Here is a 20,020-nt window from a genome sequence, read left to right as displayed (position 1 = left end):
ACGCCTGAATAAAGCCCACATCTCATTTCAGATTCATCAACTGTGAGGTCCTATAAAGTAAAACAAACAAACAAACAAACAAACAAGTTACATACTTCCAACATACAACAATGTTGTACAGACTAAACGCTGCACAGAATAAATAGGCCCGTTCTGAAATGGGAGAATCTGGGTATATCAAGACATGACTAGGCCTAACCAAGATGAAATGCCAGCAAAGCAAACACAAGTCTTGCAACTTCATGTGCAGCACCTGAGACTCATGATGTAACTGGCTGGTTCTAGAGGACTCAGGTAGCCTTATCCTCCTGTTATGCTCCCCAAAACATACATAGCCTCTCTCTTAGGTCACTTCTACGTCATGTCTAGAGCTTTCTTTGGCCCCGCAATCCTGGCATCTCCACTATCCTAGGGTGTCCACTGTAACTTAAGCTTTGCCTGCAAAGCCGACACCATGTGGCTGATGCTGCCAGGTTCTTCTGCCAGCTCAAGCTGTACCACACACACACACACACACACACACACACACACCCTTGTACCATAGCTGTATCAGCTTGTGCGTGCTAACTCCGAGGAAAACATTTCCCTGGGCTGTTGCCTTTGAGGGAATCTATTTTAGACTTTCTTCTTTCAAATGAATTTGGATCTTTACTGCATTGCACCTCTAATGGGTGGGGCCTTCGTGACACCTTGGCTACTGTCCCAGTGCCACGAAGGTGTCTCCTGAGCCTCCGGAGTGACCTCTTTAGCCTTTAGTTCTGTCAGTACTGAGCTCAATGCTCTCTTGGCTCACAAGTTCCTCTGACAAACAAATCAGTTTTGTTTTGTTTTTTTTAAATGCAACTTTGCTCAAGTTCGTAGAACACAGAAACCCACAATCAATCAGAACGCAGAGAGCAAGTGACCACACAGCACTGAGCCCCAACCATGCCTTCTACAACACAAGTCCTCTACCCAAGGCTTAGAGATCATGGCAGGAAAGGAGGCATCAAAGGAACATGGTGACTGTCTCTCCTAGACATGTCAAAGTGACACCCATTGTCTTAGTCAGGGTTTCTATTCCTTCACAAAACACCATGGCCAAGAAGCAAGTTGGGGAGGAAAGGGTTTATTCAGCTTAACTTTCCACATTGCTGCTCATCACTGAAAGAAGTCAGGACTGGAACTCAAGCAGGTCAGGGAGCAAGAGCTGATGCAGAGGCCATGGAGGGATGTTCTTAACTGGCTTGCTTCCCCTGTCTTACTCAGCCTGCTCTCTTATAAAACCTAGACTACCAGCCCAGAGATGGTACCACCCACAAGGGGCCTTTCCCCTTTGATCACTAATTGAGAAAATAGCCCACAGCTGGATCTCATGGAGGCATTTCCTCAACTGAAGCTCCTTTCTCTGTGATAACTCCAGCTTGTGTCAAGTTGACACAAAACTAGCCAGTACACCCATGAAACCTCACCAAGGTGGCTACCTAAACATGCTCTGAACAGAGGCATTGCCACCAGACATGCTAATGTGGGTAACACCTCATGGGACCTGACCCTAGACAGAGAACCATAGCAGCTGAGGGATGGGAACACTGGGGAGAGGAATCATCTTCTCCAGGGGAGAATCCTCAAAGAACTCTCTAGTTCACAGTGGTCACTCTCAAGTCACATCCATGTATGTGACTCTACAGGCAATGACCACTTGTAGTTATATATCTAGGAATGTGTGTGTATGTCTGTATGTCTATGTGTGTGATAATAATTAAAGAAAAAGAGGTCATGAATTTGAAGAAAAGCAAGGGGCAACACGGGAGAGGCTGGAGGGAGGGAAGGGAAGGGGAAAGTTATATTTTAAAAATTTAAAACTGTTTTAAAAAATGAGTGCATGCTACTCTAAGAGAAAACCCAAATGTGGTTCCCAGCACCCAGATCAGAGGCATCCTCAGGACAGACAGTGTTAAAAGCTGTCTGACTCTGTGAATACACTAAGACCTATAGAACTGCGCACTTGGGGGTGGATGTTAGCATAAGCTCTGGGATCTATAGCCAGCACGGGGGGAAAAATGAATTTTATAGAATGACCATTTCTTCTAAATAGAAATTAAAAAGGCACCAGCTCTGATTGTTTCTGCCAGAAGGCAGAAATGGGTCCTGGTATGCAAGGGTCACTCCTCCCCTAGAGTGAGAAGGGCCCTGAGCCTTCTAAAGTCAATACCTAAAGAGCGTCCTTGTGCTAATGGTGTGTCTATTGTGACCTCTTGGGTCACTATCAGAGGCCTAAATGCCCAGTCTCCATGATGCTGACATAAGAAAGTGTGGGCCCTGTCTGTCTGTCTCCAGCTCTTCCTGGTGTGGTATGGCATATCCGGTAGGTAGGTCACATTGATCACTAATTCCCTGACTTCCAAAGCCACATACATACCCAGGGAAGGGAACAGAGTACTGTGTGGAAGAATTCACTCTACCTGGGGACTTAGTAAAAGGAACAAGAGGAAAGGAGGGGCCCAAGAACATTTAGCATTGTGCAGAGGGACAGGGGCTGGAGGCCAGCACAGCAAGGGTCCCCACCTACAGCGTGGCCAGTATGGTCTTTCCTGGCTTTGGAGTGTTTACCCCTGTTCTCTGATGGAAATTAAGGGTGGATGCATCCCACACAGCTTCCATAATTACCATTCTGAAAGTGAGGACATAAATGAGTCTCCAAGTGAAATTTAATGAAGGTTTGGAGGTGGTGCTTTAGAAAACCCTAGAAGTTCAGAAGGCCCAAGTCCTGACATGGGAAAACATGTCCATGGGCAGAATGGACACAACCCTTCACTACAACGACCTGGTTAGCTGCTTCTTTTGTTCTTTCCCACTCCTCACAGATACCTGGATGTCTAGAAATGGCTCATCAGGAGCAAGGCAGCCAGCCCTGCAGCTCCTTGGATAGCCCAGGCCTGATCTTAGTGTGGTGCTAAAATGACCTCAGGAGAAACCCAGTCATATCGTGTCCCTCGGCTGTCCCCACGGTCCTTGGCTAAGACACCACCAGCCCGGCCCAATCAGACTCTAGCTGGCTGCAGCCAGCAGCGCCCTGTCCAGCAGCTGTCTTGGAAGGGACGTTCTCACACCCAGTGTTCATAATCCCAGCCTTTTCCAGGAAGGACTGTGGTGAGAAACCCCTTCCACTCCGCACAGAGCAGAGGTATGTGAGGTTGTGCTGTGTGAGGTTGTGGTGACATAAACAGTGGACAAGGACCAGGGTTGGATCACTCACTGGGAACAGCTTTCTCGTAGCAGACGCCCCTGTAGAAACAGCAGTCGAGACTCCTGCAGCGCTCCCTGGTGACATTGTAGTCACAGATGTCATACAGAGGGATGTCACACACTGCAAGGCACAGACACAGCACTGACTTGGCAAAAAACAAGGCGGGCATGGGGGTGGGGTGCACTGGGAGTCTGCCAGATTGAACCGCGGGTCTGTTAATTCCATTATTCATTATGAGAATCCTGCTTTGAAACGAGGATGAGAATTAAATTTCTGAACAAAATAATATGAAGTTAATTACCGAGCATAATACAAGGGTGGCTGAGGATCAGGGTGATAAGGCAGTGACAAGCCAGGCACGGGCTCCCCCAGGCATCCAAGAGGGCTAACACGTGACGTGCCAGGGTGGCCAGGTCACTCTGTGCAATGTGCACACTGAGGTACAGTCTGAGCTCTAGCTAGCCCCGAGGGTTGAGCATTGCTCCTGAATTTAGAAGCTGAATCCAAAAGACAAAAGTTGGCACTGGAGAGATGGCTCCAAGGCTAAAGGTGAATATCTTGTAGGGACTCAAATTAGGTCCCCAACACTCAGGTAGGGAAGTTCACAATGGTCTCTCATGACAGGGTGGTTTAAGAGCTGGCTAGCCCATGCCTACTTGGCCTAGGAGACACTTGGCATCCATGGGTCCCTCCCAAGATGCTTTGTGAGAGACAGGCAGGAGACCAGGCAGAACAAGGGTCTGGAAGAACACTTAACAGGGCCGACGTGGACTAGCTGGGTTCTTCTCTGCCAGGTGTCCTAGCAGCCTCTGTGCCTCCATGTGGGTAGACGGCAGGCTCTGTTCTGCTCTGGGTTGATCTATTATGTAAAGCAGTGGCAAAGCTCTTCAGGCTTTGCCCTGCCCCGAGAGACTTCACGTTGAGGATGAAGGAAGACTGTGAATCTGGGTGAACGGCAGCACCAGGTGACAGGAGCTACCCAGGTGGGACTTAACTCTAAAAGTAGAAAGGATACTGTCCTGTACATTTTTCAAAAATAAATGAGATGTGTCCATGGTGTTACATGCACAGACTATGGGAAGATATCAGGATAAAAGCGATATCAGGATGTATGGATGCTCTTAAGATCAGACCAAGAGCTTGCTGGACACACCACAGGGAAGGTGTAACTCCCTCACCTGGACCATTCAAGGACACCTCACACTGTGGTAGCAGCAGAATCACTGACCTGTTTCCTGGCCACCCCAGTGTGCATCTGGACCAACAGAGAACTCCCAGCGGTCTCAGGGGCTTTGTCTCGGTTGGGTGCCGACCGATGATGTCATCTCAGTTGTCAGTGCACCGTTCAGTGTCACCTTTCGCTGTTCCAGTCTCCACCATACCTTGTGCCCGCAGCTCAACTCTGCTGCTGTAGCTCAACTCTATCCCGACCCCAAGCCTCTGTATCTCTATCAGCAGCCCCAGATTCTGCTCTTGTCCCTCTTTGGAAGTCCTTGAACTCTCCTGAGCCCTGTGTAGCCCTGTGTTGCCCCCCTCTGTTTGTATATATATCTTACACACATATATGTACACATATATAATCAGTATATATTAATGTATGTTATATTAATATATTTATTATTTATATATAATTTATTGTATAATTAATAAAATTAATGTTATATATAATAAATATTAACATATCATATAATATATTCACAGAGGTGTTTTACTGTGTGATGTGTGATCTGAAGACTGATATTAATAGTTACAACTGAACTTTAAGAACCTGTGCTCAGTTGGCTGAGAAAGTGAATGTGCCAGACCAAGTCTGCCAACAAAGCTGTTGAAATGTGAATGCATTGTTATCCAAAAAATCCCAACACTGTAGAAAGAAAACATAGCTTCACCTCTCTACATTTTCCCAACAAGCCTTTGAGGCTCAAAGGAACAATAGGAGTGTGGTCCCTGTCATTTACCGTGGAGGCAAAGCATAGGTCCACAGCTTGGGAACACCAGGAAATCTGGACACCAAGCGGGGATCATTTCATGCCCCAGGGCTACAGCTCAACAGTCCCTAGATACGTTATGCACCCCTAAAACAGCCTCCTGCCCCAAGACACAGCTTACCTGTATCCTGTGGTCTCCTCTCAGCTGCCCCCTGAAACCTGCAGTGGGGTGTCCCAGCTCCAAGCTTAGGTTTTCAGGGCCAGTGTCCAACAGCTCCCAGGAACCTCTTGCAGAGGTAGGTAGGTACTGATCCCACCCCATGAAGACAGTTCCCCAGGGCTCCTAGCTGTAGATGGAGACCAAGAGGCTGCACACAAGGACCTTAAGGACAGAGTTTTTCCACCCTTTGTTATAGCTACTGCTCTCCCAGTGGGAGACGACAGAGCCACTGGATCCCAGCCAAACATACAGAGCAGCCGCTCTGATTTGGCCCAGTAGTTTCTGCTGCTCTCTGTGGCTCCAGTCTGCCTACATCTCCGGCATGGCTTCCTTGTTCTGAATCAGATATCGCAATCGGTCCTTTTAAGAGTCTTTGGCCTGTGGAGGTGTCTGGCCCCAGCATGACCTAATGCCTCCCCAACCCCACCGTGGCTGAGCCTCCCCTCCCACTCCCAGCCTCGAGGGAGAAGTTGGCTTTCTTTCAGGGAATCCCATAGAAACACGCCTGGCCTGCCTTCCAAGGGAGACAAACAAAAGATGAACACATTTCTTCTCTGCTTCTCCATGTCATATGGCATAATAGCAATGCATAAATACATGCACCATTGAGGAGAGAAAAAAAAGGAAGTTTCAAACAGTGAGATTTGGGAGGGAAGGTGACAGTCCCCAGTGGTCTGAGGCTCCTCCTGCGAAGCACGCAATTCTAGAAGGTTTTCCTGCCTGACTTAAAGTAAATGCAATTATACCATGCACAGTCAACGTGCCTTTGAGAAAATCATATTTTTGCACGACTTCCACACCCAGGGTCAAGTGTCTAATGCCTGCTTACATACCTAGTGGGGAGGAGAAGCGTGCTCCTTGTTGTAAAAAAGAACGTATTCTATAAAAGCCACTTCCGAGAGATGAGAGCTTTAAAGTGACTGAAGAGTATAACCAACCAAAAGCCCTGGGACTCCCTGTTGTTTCTTGAGCTAGTGTGAGAAATCCCAAGGGGCTGCTCTGTAATGGCTCAAGACTCAGAGATCTCAAGGTGGCTCCATGGGGTAACCTGGAAACACACGTCCCTGCTTTCCTTGATCAGATAAGCCAGACGGCACGACAGCCAAACTCTCCATGCAAACAGCCCCAAGAGTCTCTTCCATGTTACCTGCAAACTTCTTCAGGAGATGTGGTGGGGACCTCTTGATTTCTTTGGTGTCTTTCATGGTAGCAGCTGGCGGGGGATACAGGGATCAAATATGCCTGGAAGACAGGAAACCTCAGCACAGGGAGTACAGGAGTTGTACACTTAAAAGATAGCTTAGGCCACCTCAGCACACAGGGACCTCCGAGTATTCACACCTGAAGACAGGTCAGTCAGGACACCTCAGCACAGGGTGGCAGTGTGGCCATCTTTGGGGCGTTTTGTACGGGTACTAGAGAATTAACAGGCCAAACTTTGAGGGCTTCTCCTGGCCTCAGGGTGGAGGGGTAGTCACCAACCTGTCCATCAGTTCCAGAACTGAGGTCTGTGCACTGCCTCTCTGGTAGCCTCTAAGAAGGAACAATGTTTTGGTTAAGCCACGAACTGGCTACCTCAGCTTCTTGTCTACGGCTCACAAGTAGCTGGAGGTCAGGGTGGACAGAAGGAAACCAGTCCCTGCTTATTGTGACATCATTTTGAAGCTCAAGGTCATAAAAGGGTTACACAGCACCTCATTCTATGGACTGGGTATGGAGAGAGGGGGCCAAGCACACTAATGGGCTGGGGAAATCTCCCCTGTGTAAGGTACTGTTCTGAAGCCTCAAGTTAGAATCCAAGTTGCTCCTTCCTGAAAGCGTGGTGAGCTTGGGAGCAGGATCATATATTTAAATTTCGCCATGTGACTTTTGTTTTCTGGGAGTGTTTTCGCAAACACTACTAGGGTGCAACCATGAACAAAACAAGGTCCCCTCTATCCACAGGAGAAGGAACAAGGCCCTGTGAGTCCTATGCCTCCATCCTCAGAGTGGGCCCCTTCTGCTTATCACAGTGCAAGCATGCCCTTGGAAGGGGGCTGTGACAGTGACAACCTTCCTTTTGCTCCTTGCTGGAAACTGCCATATGTTTCAGTATTTTCCAGGTGTTGCAAGAATCCCAAGTAGGTCAGGGCTGGGAAGTGAGCTGCTGGAGATGGTCCCCTTTCTAACTGCAATGCTCTGTGGGGACCCTCCCTGAGGTACACCACTGAAGGCCAGCACAAGGCTCTGGAGCCTGCGGAGGCCGCAGTGCTCTCAGCTCTTGCTAATGTAGATGCAGTATTTCATTAACTTGGTTTTATTTGTAAACAAATGTGGTTGGCATTTAATAACCAAGAGGATGTGTATAAGAAGCAGCTCTTGCAAACATGGCAACTTTTACAGAAATAAAAGCTGGTGGCTGCATAATATGAAGGAAATTAATTATCCTGGGAGCTACTGCTCCCTGGGGTGAAGCTGTTTATCAGCCATCACTGAGGCAGCAAGCACAGCCAGGTGTGGAGGAACTGGCCGCTGTCTTGCATGTGGAGGGTGGGGAAACCAGGGACTGCCTAGCAAGGCTCCCTTGCTCTCAGTTTTTCCAATCCGCCAAGAGCAGAACCCTGCCACAGGGCAGAACTGAGCTGCAGGAACACCTGGGCTCGGCAGAGGCAGGGACCCAGGTCCCAAACAGCCCAGGGCTCAGGTCCCCAGTGAGTTCCGAGGGAAGGTGTGTGCATGCTCCCAGCCCACAGTGCCACGGCCAGAACCAAGAAACTGGGCCCACAGAGCACCTTTGAGTCATTACTCAGACCAGGTCTGGGTCGTCTCCCGTGTCTGCCCTTTGATGGAGACCCCTTGATGCCAGTATTGACCAGTATTAACATCTTCACAAGGTTCTTACACAGTCTTGCTAATTTCCACCCCCTCACAATCTGCAGAACTTCTTTGAGATGTAGAACAGAAACAAACAAGTCCAGGGCTTCCTAAGCATGGCAGGAGACAGGTGAGAAGTCAGCACCCTCGTACTCTGGGACCTCAACCATTCCCACTGTCATCTGTTTCAACCGCCATGGCTTCAACACCCTCCGATCTAAAGGTCTTCATCTTTCACTTTATTTCTATTTAATACTTTTCGTTATTAATAAAAATCGACTATCTTGCTCCTGGCCTATTGAAAACTGATCTCTAGACAAATATTCTATCTTGCACCATGGTTTCGAACACACGTTTATATTTTTTACACAAACACTATCGTTGGCAGCGGTGAGTGTTCCAGTGGGGTTTCTGTGACCTGTGCACCCTCTTTCTGCCTTCACTTCCCAGGCGGACACTGGGTCAGTGGTGAATGAGACCCCTCTTCTAGTCAGAGAAGCTCGCCTTTCCGTGGTCACTAGTGTGCTACCTGTTGACAGTAAGCCCTAAGCCCCAGAAGACAACCAACCACATATCCGTTACACAATCTGCAAAGCCGAGGGCCTGGTTAGAGCAGTGAAGAGCTGGAATGATACAGCTCTACATCCAAACAATCCAGAGTTGGCCTTAGCCCTGCAACAGCCATTCATCACCCTACTTCTGGGTTAGACCTAACATTTACCTTAACAGGTGAAGCCTGTTAAAATGTATCAATATACCATTAGCATCCACACAGCCAAGAGCTAAGGATGTAATTTCATAGCATCTGAAACCTACTATGAAACTCCCCTGTTGCTCCGTGCATGCCCCCACCAGGGTATCACTAAAGGTATTAAAGTGTGAATGTCATTTGATTTGTGACTGTGGGTGTCCGTGCAACTGTTCCTGGTCACTCCGATTTGTTTCGTGTGATGGGAGCTGATACTTATGTCTCCTGTGACCCCAACAGTTCCCAGAAGATGAGGGAGTGTCCAGACCACAGCTATGTTAAGCAGTGCACCTGCTTGATGCTTACCTAGCCATTACAGGGCCTCCCTTCTACACACCTGCCCTCAGGATTTCCAAAACAGCAGAAAGTAACTTAGAGCAGAGAACTGTCCCCATTTAAGGAGTGCCTAAGGGGGTGAATTCTGTTAAAGGTACCTTGAGGCCTGGCCTGTGACTGGCCACAACACAGGCCAGTGCAAACCTTCCCCAACAGCACCCTGAAAGAAAAGCTAAAAAGGAAATGCTTTTAGAAGAGAATGATGCACCAGCTAGCCTGCCCCTCACCCACAGGTCCCTTCTGGGAGGTAGCAACAGCAGGCCCCAACTATATTATTGGGAATTTCCACAAAGCAATCGACCGCTACTGTCGATGACAGAGGTGGGGAGTGGCAAGGGCAGGGGGAAGGGACGAAAGGACATGAGGATGGGCTGGGGCAGAGTTGAGACCAGGGATTCTCGGGAACAGAGGTTCCCAGTGTTGCTTCAGGGTCAGGTGCTGGGAACCAGCCAGAATAGGAAATGCAGACAGACGGATGGACGGACACACTGAGAAATGAGAAAAGCCAGGTTGGGGGCAAGGAAGTGGGGAATTCAGGCAGATTCAGAGTATGTAACAATCGGGGGCTGCTGTGCAGAAGCGTCTCTGTCGCACGCTATGGATACTGGCGTCCAGAGCTGTCTGAGTCCTGTCCAGAAAGGATGGCACTCCACCTGCATCTCAGAATATAAGATGTTAAAAGTGTTTGATCCATTTTGAGTTCTCTGAGCAGGTAAGACATAACTGGAGTGTAAGTTGCTCATCTGTGTTCCCTGCTGTATGATCCACAGTAACAAAGTGAAGGAACCAATCTAGGTGTCCTTAGCAGAGGAAGGAAGGAAGACAACATGCCATGTCTGCACAGCCATAAAGGAGCAGCTATGTCACTGGCAGGAAGACGCTGGAGACTAGCATGTTAGTGGACAGGACCCCAAGAGACAAACAGGCTGTTTTTTCCTCTCACATGTGCAACCAAGGTTACCTGTGTGTACACACATTAGTTATATCAAGACACAGGAGAGGGGCTGGAGAGATGGCTCAGCACCGACTGCTCTTCTGGAGGTCCTGAGTTCAAATCCCAGCAACCCCATGTTGGCTCACAACCATCTATAATGAGATCTGATGCCCTCTTCTGGGGTGTCTGAAAACAGCTACAGTGTACTTACATATAATAAATAAATAAATCTAAGAAGAAAAACAAAAGTCAGAGGAGAGATGATTTGGGGAGAAGACTGGCAGTTGGAGGAAGAGGGTGAAGACACAACGAAAATACCAGTGTGAGAGCCATGGTCTCATAAAACACTAATAAAAACAAAAGGGCACATCCACACAGGAAGCCAAAGGCTCCCCGCACTTGGGGACCAGGATAGGAGTGCTGGCCATGGCTTTCAACACCCCTGGACCTGGGCTGGGACACACACAGTGACCCTTAGACAGGTCTACACTGCAACCCAAGCTCCTGTCCTCCAGGGACAGTCCGAGCCACCCTGCCTGGAGAGCAATGGTCTGAGTGGCTGTCCTGCTTCTTATCAGCTCACCAGCTGGCTGCCATCAGGAGCGGACAGCGAGCAGCAGGAAGCCCGTGGGGCAGTCAGGGATGGGGCAGGTAGGACAGGAGGGGACAGGAATGGGGGATAGGAGGGGTGGGTGGGAAAGCAGCAGGCCCTGGCTGTGAAGGTAGCAGCTCCTTCACAGCACACACTGAAGTTGAGTGGGACTGAGGGTCCGAGAAGCCTCATGTCCTGCCTGCCATTCCGCATCACCAGACTCACAAGCTTCCAGACACTGTGGTTGTGCTGAGCAGCAGCTCTGTCTTGTAAGCCACTTACCCTCCATGACCTGACAGGGAAGACTAGGTACAGAGCAGGGTCTATGGCTCTGAGAAACCTGCAGGCCATGGGAACACTACATTAATGATTTCCACTAAGCTTCCAGCCCATTTACTTGGTGTATGCTCTTCTGGAGCCCCCAACTTTGCTACTGAGATTCCCCAAACCACGTTAGAATCTGGCCCTGGGGGCTGGAGAGAACAGCCTGTCTATGCCAACCCTAAGAAACGCCCGTGTGCTTTTGAGGCCTGAGGCTTGAGAGGCCGTGCAAGGACTGACTGCAGACCCACAGCTGCCTTTTCCCTTAGAGGGATGAGTGCTGCACTTGGTGACCAATCTGTGAGAACTGCCCAGGTACGGACGGGAGCCAGATAGGGACAAATCACAGTGCCTGTGTAGCCCACAGCATGGCAGCCCAGGTACCCTTTCACATGGCTGCCCTGGCAACCGACAGCACCGTCCGCCAGAGCCGAGTCCTGCACTGCCTTAGAGCCCTTCCAGACAGGGCACTCTCACTGCAAGAGCTGCGTGCCCCAAAGCCAGCTCACGCTCCTGACTCACTGGGCTTGGGCTGAGGTCCACCTCAACCCCCGCGCGTGGGGTGGGTGTTTGGCCTACATCTGTATCCACTGCTTGCAGGAGCTCTGGATGACCAAAGAGCAATCTGGTAGAAGATGCTGCAGTCCATAAAGCATTGAGGCACAAAGGTGTGTGTGTGTGTGTGTGTGTGTGTGTGTGTGTGTGTCTGTCTGTCTGTCTGTCTCAAACCTAGGAAGGCCTGCTACTGCCGTGTCTCTGAAATCTGGTACGAACTTCCTAACGGGACTCGGGACCAGCTCCTGACCAGGCAGAGCTGATTGAACAGCAGCAGTAATTTTCTTTTGTAGAGATCCCAGATTCCTTCAGAGCACTGCCTTTTGTTTTAATCCAGAAAATGGCCCACATCTTACCAGCAGTTGTTATTCCAATTTAATGGGAGTGGGAGGAGGGTGAAATTCGGGAGAGAAACTACTCCTAGAACTTCTGTTTCCCACTCTTACCATCCTTAAATGCTCCCAGATTTCAACAGTATTTCCCTGCATTGAACACATCAGGATTTCAAACCTGATAAGCCAAGACATGCACATGGAGACCGTCTCAAGGAAGATGAAGCAACACGTTTTGTGAGATAAGAAAAATAAGGAGTTTAATAATTGCAAGGGTGTAGCACACACACACTGAGCAGTCGACCCCGGTGCGGTCTCCTGTCGTGTCCCAGGAAAGTGGGGGTTGGCATGAAGTGCACAGGGCGCATGGGCAGCAGCTGGAGGAGAACAGTGGAGTTTCGGACGCTGCTACACCGCAGCATGGTTCAGAACGGAAAGTGCTTCACATCTACACGACAGGAAATGGCTTGATTCCCCCGCATCCCTTACAGAACACAGAGGACTTAGGAGTTGGTGAGAGGCGCCCTGTGCTGTTGGTATCAAAGCTCCCCGCGCAGACACGCAGGAGAGAGAAGTGGGTGTGTACACCAGGGCCGGTTTTAAAAAGAACTGCTCTTGGGTGCAGATTCTCGCTCCCTGGAGAGCCTGGAAGACACTGGATCCTCAGAGAGACAAGGCGGCGTGCTGACAGCCTAACCACCCTGTCCAGGGTAGGGATGCTGGGAACATGAATACTCATGGAACACTCCAAGCGAATCATTAAGGCAGGTCTGAAAGGAATTGTCCTGGGGCACGGACGGCAACCTCGGCGGTGGCAAGGACACTGGCGAACATGGTCTTTGCTTCCTGTTGATGGAGGGGCTGCCCAGCAACCCCAGGCCCCTGTGCCAGCAGTGGAGTTGCAAGGAGTGTTGTTCCTGAGTTGAGACCTGCTGTGACAGCAAACACACTGCCTTTTGCTGCAGTGTCTTCTGGGTCAGCAGAGTGCTTGGAAAACAGGGCTTACCAAAAGGAAAGGAACAGCTCAGCTTTTCTCACCCCGCACACTGAGCTGTAAATGCTAACAGGGGTGGGAGGCTCTGGTGGATCCTGACAGACACAACCCATAGACACTGCAACCAGCTAGAGTGTGGCAGAAGGAGAGAGCACAAACGGCCTCTAAGTGCCCACGCAGAAACCTCCACAGGTGGGTGGGTGGGCGGGGGCTGGGTCACGTCCTAGGGAAAGAGGCTGTGCTGAGGCCCCAGTAGCACACATTGCTCTTCAGTGTTTAAAGACAAAACACCTTTCTAAGGGAAAGTATCTCTGACTTGAAAACAACCTCTTTGGAGGAAAGAAGGGACAGCTAAGCTCCTGAGGTCACTGTTAACTGTTGCCAAACCAGGGGCAAGCATGGCCTAACAGAAGCAGGGCCGCTTGCCCAGGCCACCAGCCTTCCAGGGCCTGCCTGGGCCTGGCCTGGGGAGGCAGCAGAGTAGGGCGCAGGCACAGCACTTGAGGGCTCTCGCTGTGCTGCTCCACTTGGGGTTTGTATTGCTTTATTCTCGCTCAGAGGGTTAGGAGGGCTTTCAGTGGCCTGGACAACGCTGACTGCGGCCAGAGGCAGAGCAGAGCTCCTGGATGAAAACAGCCTGCAGCCAAACCCTGCCCGGCCGGCAGCACCGGCTAGAGAGTATGGAATAAATAACACATCTATGTACAGGGCTAACCCACTTCTGCACACTGTGACCAAGGCCCAGACAGGACAGGGCAGGGCAGCAGAGGCGGGCACCACAGGCAGGTAACAGTTTCCCTCCCTAGAACCCATGATGCCCTGGGCACAGCCATAGCCGAGACTGGAATACTGCAGTTAAGAACAGAGACACACAAATTCACTGTGCCCGAGTGCCTGTTCCCGATGGCACCATGGAGCCTGCGCTACACACGAGTCAGACAGCTGCCACGGCATCTCTTCACCTTTCTGCTTCCAACACTTCACAAACACAACTTCAGATCCCTGTGGCCAGAAAGGCTGAGAAGGAAATCCTAGCAGGAGGGTTAGCCCAGTCCCATCTCAGGTAGGTGCTCAGATCCCAGTATTTACAAGGAGTACACAGGTATGCTATTTATAGATTCAACTCAAGTCCAGAAGCCAAAGGACTCTGGTCAGTCACTGCATGGAGAAGTGGCAGATATGTGCACACTCAGCCCAGACCTCAGTGTCTATAACTCACATGTAGCTACTTCAGCAACAGCCTCATTGCTGCTGCTCGCCTGATGGAGACCACCTTCCTTAGTCCTAAATGTCACTGTGCTGGAAGCCAAGGGCCCCAGCCATGTCCAGGAACTGCTGCTCTTCAGCCTATGAGAATGAAGTCAGCCTATAGATTGGTCTCATCCCAGGCAGGGTCGTTCATATTCTTTAGAACCTTCCTCACCAGCTTCTCTAAGTCCTTGCGGGCCCTCTGTTCCTCCTCTAAGGACTTCTTCATCTTCTTGTTATCCTGTAAGGCAAGCAGACAACAGCAGGTTCACTACCTCGGCATCCTTCATCTTAGCTGAATCCTTCGGTAGCCCAGGTTGGGAGGGGCCGGCCAACCGAGCTGAGTCGTGAATGTACTCTGGAGAGTAATGGCAGTCTCCTACTTACACGCATGAAACGTGCCCGAAGGAAGGGGCTGGTAAGAGGAACAGGGACAATGTCTACAGACCCACTGCTAGCATTTGTAATTCCCCTGTCCAGTCAAACACAGAACAGAAGCAATAGCTACTGAACGAGACATATCAGGAAGGGAGAAAAGCATACTGCCCCAAACACGAGAAGGGGAGACAGGCACTGCCAAGTATGTCCAGTTACCTCACCCTCAGGACACTGCTGCCCTGTCCCTCCAAAGCACTGAATATACACATCCTACAACGGCTCAAGCAGGTGAAGGGGCTTGCAGGGCAAGTCTGACATCCAGAATTTGATTCTCAGAACCCACATACAAGTAGAGAACCCACTCCACATGTGCCATGCCATGTGCCCCACCCCACATCAAACACAAAGTAATAAAGCACTACTTAGAAGTTAGGCAAAAGACGGGCCGCTCGCACCCAAACAGCTGTGCTGCACAGGCAGGCATCTCCTGCCTCTCACTCTTGTGTTTTAAAATGATAATTTATTCTTTTTTAGACATGCATGTGTGTGTGTGTATACTGTTTTATACACGGGGTGTTTTTCCTGCATGTATGTCTGTGTACAATGTGTATGCATTACCCACAGAGGCCAAAAGGCAGCATTAGATACCCCAGGACTGGAGTTAACAGATAGGCTTCCATGTGGATGTGTAAGCTGAACTTGGACCTTTTAGCCGCTATACCATCTCTCCAGCCCTTGCCAGTCACTCCTATCTGAGAAACGGTGTTGACTTTGTGGTTTCCTTTCAGTATACAATGAGCTTCACGTTTAAAACAGTATTTCCCTTTTTCTCCCATTTAAAAAAAAAAAAAAACTAATTAAAAGTAAAAACTGGCTGGCGTACCTGTCTTAACTCCTGGACTTCATCCTTTAACGCATACACCGTATCCACGAGGCTCCTGGAACAGGAGAGCGAGTAAGCACAGGAAAGGCCAAAGAGACACAACACAGACGGGCAGAGCCTCCAGGGTGGAGCCCCCCTAGGTTCCTCAAGCTAACCCCAAGCTTAGACTGTCACCCATCTGAGGGGCTGCACCCCAGCCTCCGGCAGACTTTAGAGATCGTGCCACCCATGGGATGGTGGGGGAGCCAGCCAGAACAGAATAGAAAACCATCTTATTTATTTTCTATCACTATCTGCCTGAGATGGAGTGGGGTGGGGGTGGGGAGCCAGCCATAATGGAAGAGAAAAGCATCTTACTTTTCCTCTATCACTGTCTGCCCATTGCTCTTGGTTTCTTCGACTATAATTTTTTCTTCTTCTGGAAGCAACACTTGTGGAGCAGATTCTTTGCGTGAACCTGGTCATTAGAAAGAGAAGGCCCACGTGAGTGCCACCTGAGGGCAGGAAAGGACACCTACTTCACTACAGTCACTTATCACACAGCACCAGTGATTGCGCAGGAAGACCTTTCACCACTTTCCTCCAGCTGTCTGCTGAGTGTGGCCAACCAAAACACTACAGAGCAAAGGAAACAGCAAAGGCAAACTAGGCAAACTAAGTAAAAATCGCCTCTTTTGCGAATTATTAAACTCTCTTAAGTACGTTAATCGCTAGCTAACAGCAAGTACGCTAAAGGTCTGTCCACACTGCACTCAACACACAATCGAGGTTTAAACCATTATAGCGGAGCAGCAACGCTGGAAAGTCCAGACCGGGAAAGAATGCATAATTCTTGTGCTTATAAATGAAAAAAGTCTGGCAATTGAAAAAAAGTTTCAGAGCTGGAGTGGTAGCTCAGTGTGAAGGGCTAAGAGTCACAGCTAAAGCGTCAAGAAAAAGCTGTACAGTAGTAATGGCTTTTAAAACCCTGTAGCACTGTAACACAATGGTTTAGGAGAGGTGCGGTTTACTGACTGATCACCAGATGAAAGCATTCTCAGCCCCTTGAGACACACAGCTTCCAATGGCAGCGGGAACAGGCACATGGTCCTGGCACAGACGTTGGCTGGTAACCACCTCATGTGTCGGACGCACAATGTGCTGCAGACACTGGCCTTGAAAGGATGGGTACCAGGAAGAATTACGCCATGTGACTGATTATTCTCATTGTTTTTGCGCACCACCACCAGGTCCGCACTGGAGGAAGGACGGGCTCTGCATGAATATGGACGCCTGCTGAAGGACGGGCTCTGTGTGAATACAGATGCCTGCCGAGGGCTGTGCTGTCACAGCTCTTGAGGAAAAGCATGTGACACGAGGCAAGATGACTGTGCACAAGGGGTTAATTTGCTTTTGTGTTTCTGGGGTGCCCTTTGTCTGTCTTTCTGAAAGCATATCAGATTTTAAGGAGCACTTCTTGTGCACCCTCGTTGGCATGGAAACCCTAGAATGGTGTTTGAGAGAGAAAACTGTGAAGAGCAGCTTTTCATGCAATTTAACCCGAACCTGTGCTCTGAATGCACTGAGGTGAGCCCACTGCTGTCTAAGCTTATGAAATGTCCCTGGCATGTAGGGACATATAGCTGTACATCAGGCTAACTATGGGGCCTGGAAGACTCTGTGTATCTGCCAAGCCTATTGCACTGGAAGGTACTCAATCAAGGCCAGAATGACAGAGACTGGAAACACCTTGGGGAGTTCAGGAGTGGCCATCAAGCCAGGCCTGCCAGGCCTATGTCACAGAGCACAATTTTGTCAGTAAAAGGAGGCCCTGTATATGGTGAGGTAGTCCAGCCTTGACTCCCATGTGAGTAGGTTGTCAACATCCTAATATGCTCGGAGTATACTCTTTGTGAAAGACTATCCCAAATGATAGCCACCCCACCCTGGAGGGGTTGCAGCTACGTGCTCTAGTGAGGACACACCACCTATCTTTCTCTCTGTGTCTCAAGTCCTGGAGATGGTAGGCTTTAACATATAGTCCTAGGGAGGGACATATTTTAAAAACCAGCAGCAGGCTGACAGTGTCAACCCCCACCCCCAGGAGGGTGCAAGTGACAGGCAGATGTCCTTCCTGGACAGCCTCTTTGATTTAGCAGGAGCCACTCTGAGGCTCGTTTCCTATTGAGCACTGAGGGACACAGGTCACACAAAGAAAGCATGTTTACGCATGCCTCCCACAGGAGGGCAGGTGTCTTTAGAGGAAGCTAATGCATTCTGAAAGTGCCCAAAAGTGAGGACCAGAGAAGTGCAGGCGTCTGCGATGCTGGACCCCAGCTCCTGGGGGAAGAAGGGGATCCAGGAAAGAGCACTTGGGATGGCTCTCCAGGCTTCCCGCTGTTACCCTGCAGCCAAGTAGTATGCTTGGGCTGAGTGCTGATGACTCTGTTAGTCTTGGTGACCACCCTGTCATTAAACTTACTATGGGCTTGAGAAGGCCCGGCGGGTGAGGCCCGGCGAGGCCTCGTCACCATACCAGAGCAGTGCGGTCCGCGCACTTCCTCTCAGCTCTTCCAGTCTTTTCTCGCTGGAAAATCTGTTTCCAGCATTAAAGCTTTCAGACTCTGTAAGAGACTGAGGGCTGCTCTACACTTACCAAGGACACTTTGCTGAATGAAGGTTGACCTTTCAGTTAACCATCTCTTACTAAACGTAGTCCTAAATAAAAGCTATGAGCTCCAGTAAGTAACGCAATAGATCTAAGGGACTAAACTTCATGGCAGCTGTCAGTTTGAAAACACATGACAGGGTCCTGGACATGAAACTGCTCTGTGCACAGGGCACCAAGACCTCAATCAAAGTCTAAGACTGTGCTCTGGGTTGAAGGTATAACTGCTCCAGCTCTGAGACAGGCAGAGGGAACTGCTGTTGAGCCTGATAGTGGGTGACGGGCATGTAACGCAGACTGCTCATCTGTACAGCAGGCAGACACCCGTCAGGTCACCATAAGCCACCCATCTTTCAACACAGCATGCATTTCTAAAATGATTTTTTAAAACGTGTAGCCGCCTTTCAACAAAACAATGAAGTATAGCAAGCCAGTTTGTAAGTTAGTGGTATCTTAAGGACAGCAGTTTTCTAAAATACATACTCAACACTGTAACTGAGACATTGCTGTGCTTAGTGGCATCAGAGCACAGTTTTCTTGAATACCTAGGTTGGAAAAAAGCATGTAACCACAGGACCAGAGAATGTGCTAGCACTTTACATGGTGCCCCATCACAGGAGCTGGCACAGCAGCACACTGTGAAGGCTCTGCAGCGCAGTGCAGAGCTGTCTTACACACTGTGGTCCCTGGGGCGATGGCGTCAGGATCTGCTGTTGCTTGCCTGAAACACTGCATGCAGACCTTTCCTGGAGGCTCACAGCGCACTTCTAGAACACTACAGGTTTGGGTAAAGCAATAAAAAAGGACTCCTTTTATTATAATTCAGTCTATCCAAAGCTCCTCATCTAAACATTGGACTTCTTAAATCTCAGCATCAGTGTCACTTATGGTGTTTATGGGTAACAGCATGAGAAGTGCCAGGTGGCCTCACAGCCCCAATAAAAACTATCAGTCTGCCCTCACCCACCATTATGCCCTCCATGTGCAAGTAGAGAAAAAGACACACGCGTCAGACAGAACAGTTTGCGATCAGCCCAACCTGGCACTTCTCATGCAGACTCTCCAAGAACAAACCTACAGATGTGTCTCACCAACTTCAAGTCCTGCATGAAAATTTTACAAGGTCATTCTTTGCTGGGGACGCCTACAGGCTCCAGGTCCTATGGCAACACCCACTCACAGATGTGATTCAAGACAGAGAACATGTCCACACCAACAGAAACACAAGAGTCAAACACTAGTAGTCTCTAGTAGTATCCTGCCCTGCATTGTCAAAGGCCAACAGGCTGTGGGTCTCGGGTGAGAAACACAGATCCACGGAGGCTGTTAGAGCCAAGGATCACCCCAGACTCCTTCCTCGTGTCAGGGACCACGGGATGACATACAGCTAGGACTCAGCGATAGCTAAGTCATCTGTCCAACTCTGTAACTGTCACACCCTGTGTATGTAAAAAAAGGATGTGGGCACACACAGGTATGTGTTTGCCTACCCAAAGCAGTAGCTAAGTCTGTCACAAATGAGCATCAGCCCACCTGGCCAGTGGCCTGGCACACTCGGGACATGCTCCTGCATCATTTAAACACAGCTGATCCTACTTTCAGAACAAAACATAGCATTACACTTAGAAGATCTCTTCAGGAGCATCCAAGGCTCACAGGCTACACTAGCTATGGCTCTGGGGTTTGGATTGGTTTTCCAACCTAGAAAAAGGAAGGGCTGTCACTACGAAGGGCTTTTTCTTCTGAATTAGGAGTGCAATTTGCAAAACGGAAGGGAAATGCTGGCCCTGGTCCAAATGAAGGACTTAAAAACTGAGCTTCT

General features: G+C 49.6%; 2 protein-coding genes across 18 annotated transcripts in view; both read right to left on the bottom strand.

Moving 5' to 3' along the window:
• The window catches only part of Tex29 (testis expressed 29), a 15,275-nt gene extending 8,261 nt beyond the window's left edge, over window positions 1-7,014 (bottom strand). Inside the window, exons 1-3 of one of the 6 annotated variants that reach the window (XM_030243829.1) lie at window positions 6,860-7,014; window positions 6,525-6,619; window positions 3,239-3,474 (exon numbers count right to left, since the gene is read on the bottom strand). In XM_030243829.1, the coding sequence (XP_030099689.1) occupies window positions 3,239-3,461 (223 nt within the window). In that variant the 5' untranslated portion in view covers window positions 3,462-3,474; window positions 6,525-6,619; window positions 6,860-7,014. The other 5 variants (XM_006508920.3, NM_029326.1, XM_006508918.3 and 2 more) reach the window with 5 other exon arrangements.
• A 5,267-nt stretch (window positions 7,015-12,281) lies between these two features.
• Window positions 12,282-20,020, bottom strand: part of Arhgef7 (Rho guanine nucleotide exchange factor (GEF7)) — a 107,219-nt gene continuing 99,480 nt past the window's right edge. For 10 of the 12 annotated variants that reach the window (XM_006508844.3, XM_030243676.1, NM_001372321.1 and 7 more), the window contains 3 exons: window positions 15,909-16,008; window positions 15,552-15,606; window positions 12,282-14,531 (listed from right to left, as the gene is read on the bottom strand). In XM_006508844.3, the coding sequence (XP_006508907.3) occupies window positions 14,409-14,531; window positions 15,552-15,606; window positions 15,909-16,008 (278 nt within the window). In that variant the 3' untranslated portion in view covers window positions 12,282-14,408. The remainder of the gene's footprint in view (window positions 14,532-15,551; window positions 15,607-15,908; window positions 16,009-20,020) is intronic. The other 2 variants (XM_030243677.1, XM_006508845.4) reach the window with 1 other exon arrangement.

Source organism: Mus musculus, chromosome 8 (genome assembly GCF_000001635.26).
Source record: "Mus musculus strain C57BL/6J chromosome 8, GRCm38.p6 C57BL/6J".
Lineage (NCBI taxonomy): Eukaryota > Metazoa > Chordata > Mammalia > Rodentia > Muridae > Mus > Mus musculus.
This window is presented reverse-complemented; position numbering and strand designations above follow the sequence as displayed.